The following is a 4,143-nucleotide window of genomic DNA, read 5'->3' on the forward strand; positions in this document are numbered from 1 at the left end:
ACAAAAATAAAGCACGTGGCAACTTGGCGAGACATTCATAAATATTTGGTGACATAACTTCAAATACCATTTGCCACAAAAACAATGCTTGAAGTTACACACATTAGGATGTACAGAAGACGAGAGAAGCAGACTGATAATGGTGACACTGATTGCTCTTTGAACTGGTAACAGAACCAGAGACTTTCTAATGAGGAGACACAGCACTCAAAAAATCCTCCATAGAAATGCACAGGGCTAGTTTGTAACGCCATTATGGCGGTTGTCTACACATATCCCACCCCTTCCTCGGCAAAACGTCGACATGTGAATACATTGAGCCAATCATGTGGTGTGATGGAAATACATTAAGCCAATCATATGGTGTGTTGTGAAGACATTGTGCCAATCATGTGTTGTGAACTCGCTGATGGAGCAAGATTGGTGTCGTGAAGCCTTGCGCACGCGCATTTCTGCCGAATAGGATGCCCGATGAGTGCCCAAAAAGCGTTGCAATATGGCCGCCAAGTGGAGGGACTTGCCTAAAAGGACTTTGACAGAACAGAACACACTGTCAAGTCAAGTGACTATCACCATCAATATTTATTCCCAATCTACAGTAATCTCTCCATGTTGAGTGACAACTGGGGTGGTGATGGCTGTCTACTTAAGTCTACCAGCATGGTTTGTAGGCCAAAAGAATTTGATCTAGGAATTGTGGGTACTGTAGTAATTAAGGATAATGGGAATATCTTTGCACCTTTGTTTGTCTGTATTCTCTTTTTACTACTGTAATCAATGTTTGTATTCATATTTTCACTGATGTCTTTTTCTCTCATGTCTAACTAGATATACAAGTAGTATCTTCAGATATGTGGAGATTTGGAGTTAATTAACAACTAAGCTAGCAATTAAATGACAAACCTCAAGAGACAAAAGACAGAAAATTATCTGCAGCTGGTAGACTATCACCATTTAAAAAAAAAAAAAAAAAGACCACCAACACACAACCAGGACAAACACAAAATAGGCCATTGAAAATAAGGGAATAAGGGAGTTAAGGCCATTTTTGTCAAGCTATGGAGAATTGGAGTCTTAAACAATGTTATGCTAATACATAATGGTTAATTTTGGAGACCATGGGTGTGAGTTTGACAGCAGTTTTGCTGACAGTGCATGTACACTGTGGCAAGAGCGAAGTCAGACGCACAAAGTGGAAAGATAGATAGATAGATAGATAGATAGATAGATAGATAGATAGATAGATAAATAGATAGATAGATAGTTCAGATTTGAACACTGGTTGCATGTGATTGGTTGATTCAATTTCACTTCATTGACCATTTCAGAGTCCCTGCCTTGACGTAGCTTCCCGCTACCTATATCGCCACCAAACTCGGGCCCCATGTGTTCACATTTAAAAAAGTAATTCTTAACAGACTTTTCACCACAGGCCTATCTGAACCCTTGACCCCAGTCATGGTCTCACATACCGGACGTCAGTGGGTGGGTTCTGGGAGAAGGGGTTGAGTGAGCAGGCCAGGATCTGCACCACTGCCCCCGGGTGGTAGGTCTCCAGCACCTCCACGGCTGTGGGGTACACGGGCTCCTCGAAGGCCAGCTCCAGGAAGTCCCTGCTGTGGAAGGACCTGGGCGTGCGTCTGTATGGGGCGCCCGCGCTGGGGCACCGCTCCCACCAGCGCCCGTACGTCCTGAACACGGCCGTCTGCGTGAAGTCACCCGAGCTCGGGTAGACGTTGGGCGCCCCGGCCAGGTTCCACATGGTGTACGACATGCTGTTTTCACTGCCATAGTGCGAGCTGAAGTCTACCACCTCCTTGGCGTACTGCTCCAGCTCGCCACCACTACTGACACCGCCGACACTACCGCCCCCTGCTGGGCCGGAGGCTCTCTGCGCCAGCTCCACAGCCCTCCGGCTGCCCAGCGCCTCGCTCCGGGACCCACTCCTACAGCGGCGCCGCAGACAGATGTAGTAGAACATGCTCAGCAGGGTTAGCATAGGGAACATGGACCGACAGCAGGCTGAGAAGAGGGGATGGGGGAGGCCTGACAGGGCAGGTCTCAAGGCGGGGTCAGGAAGAGCCCACGAATCCCACCACCATCCACAATCACTTACCACCCACCTCCACCCACTCCTTCTCCACCTCCGTTGTCCTCCCTGGCCCCCCTCTTACCTGTTTTGCTATTTCTAGTGCTATGGTGTTGGGCGAAATGTTGTGGCTACAGAGGGCGAGGGGGGGTCTATCGGTGTTGCTATACACAGCGCAAGCTCACAGGCTGAGCCATATGTATAACCTGTGGGGTTTCAGAGAAAAAGAAAAAAACACACACACACACACACACACCAGAGAAACAAATATAGTGAAAGTCAGCTCAGCTAATACAATCTATAAGCTTTGCAGAATAGTCAGTAATGGATGGTACAATGCAGGTCATTGCACATTTTAGGTCAGGTCTACATATTTCACTCCAATCGTCTTTGTCATTTGCCCCCCTTTCTGACTCACCCCAGTGTTTGCTGTTAAGCTTTAAGACAAAATCAGCTGATTCACAAATGTTGGCCTAATCACACACGAAGCATTGAATGTTATTAACACTAAATGCCCTGTTTCCATACTTGAAACGCGTGGATTCAATGCTTTGGTTTAGTCGATATCACACATCAAACTGACAAATCAAGACATTATCACATTTCTAATTTAATTATTTTAACAGCACCGGGAACAAGACAAAACACGATTACTTAAAGTCAAACTTGTAATAGCCAACCTAAATTTGTTATACTGACAATAGCTGTCATGCTTATCAACGCTACCAGCTGAACAATGCCAGAGACCTTTAAAAACAGGAAATGGAACTTAGGTAGCCTGAGGTTTCAGATAGCATTAGCTGCTACTTTTCGCGTAAACAAATGTGAGAATTATCAAAATGGCACTAGAAATGGCAGGCTGGAATGATTTGCAATCTAGCTTCATTGTCGCCTGCATTAATGAAGCGCTGGCGTTGATTCGAGGTAATGTTAGCAGACGTTTTGCTAGCTTGATAGGAAGGTTAGCTTAATGGATTGATGGGGTGGCCGTCTGGCGTTGGTGCACTTTCAGTCGCTGCATAACATCTTGAACTTCTTGTGTTTATACAAATATAATGGACAACTAGACTTCAATTAAATTTCCCTGAAAGAATAACCTTTCAGTGGCACGCAGCCTGTCGCTAACATATGAAGAGAGGATCTTTCACCAGCTACCCCACCGTATCCCTAGCATTGGACTGGACAGCTAACATTGACAAGGTAGCATAGTGGTCGTCAGGGTGGGCGTTAGAGATCTATTGACGCCAAGCCATACAGTCTCAAACGCTTTAACCTGTGTATACAATTATCATAAAGACTTACGTTGTACCAAAATACCCATTCATCATACTACGTTTCCGTTATGATTCTTCTTTAAACGTAACATTACACATGAACCTGACCAAAGACTAGCTGGCTAGCTAGCTAATGTTGACATCCTCATTTTCAGAAGTCTGTTTACCTCTGGTTTATCAACATCCGGTAAAATACACAGAGTTCTGGGTAATGTAGTCATTGCAGATCGCCATGTCTTTAAAGCGTGTCCTCTGTGCTGTCTTCATTTTTGCTTTGTCAAATTCACCCAGGCTGTGTTGGAAAATGCGTGGGGAAACAAGTCAGTGAACGCGTTTGTCTGGCTAAAGTCTGTGAATAAGTAACAAGTGATGGGTTCAATTAGGCTAGGCCCACCTGCCTTTATTTTATTTGTATAAAGTCTAGAATTGCTGTTTTTCCCAAGCCTATATGTGTATATGACATCGAATATTACAAATGTTACAGGATATGTTTTTTTTTTTTTATCTTTGCATTATTGCAGACCTAGCCTTCCAGTCACACACAGACAACTGACATAGCCTCATGTCCTGAATCTTGAAGAGGGGTCCAGAAAGGTGATATTAAAGCTTAGTTGCCAGAGACTGTGAAAGGTTCCACAGATCTTAAATTTTACCTCTGAAATTTACTTTGGATTGAGAACCTGATATATTTATATGTATATATTCTCCTTAGGGGCCCTCTTAAAAACATATAATGATGAATACTGTGATTAATCTGGTATTTATCATAGGTCTGCATAT

General features: G+C 44.1%; 1 protein-coding gene across 1 annotated transcript in view; it reads right to left on the minus strand.

Annotated features, from left to right (window-relative positions):
• The window catches only part of fbxl4 (F-box and leucine-rich repeat protein 4), a 15,910-nt gene extending 12,399 nt beyond the window's left edge, over positions 1 to 3,511 (minus strand). The window contains exons 1-2 of the mRNA XM_076280192.1: positions 3,392 to 3,511; positions 1,473 to 2,295 (exon numbers count right to left, since the gene is read on the minus strand). Coding sequence (XP_076136307.1) covers positions 1,473 to 2,008 — 536 coding nt within the window. The 5' untranslated portion in view covers positions 2,009 to 2,295; positions 3,392 to 3,511. The remainder of the gene's footprint in view (positions 1 to 1,472; positions 2,296 to 3,391) is intronic.
• Between the last annotated feature and the right edge of the window lie 632 nt (positions 3,512 to 4,143).

Source organism: Alosa pseudoharengus, unplaced genomic scaffold (assembly GCF_046254945.1).
Source record: "Alosa pseudoharengus isolate Yale_2024_CS ecotype anadromous, Long Island Sound unplaced genomic scaffold, YU_APseudo_1.1 YU_APseudo_1.1_scf_12, whole genome shotgun sequence".
NCBI classification, from domain to species: Eukaryota; Metazoa; Chordata; class Actinopteri; order Clupeiformes; family Clupeidae; genus Alosa; species Alosa pseudoharengus.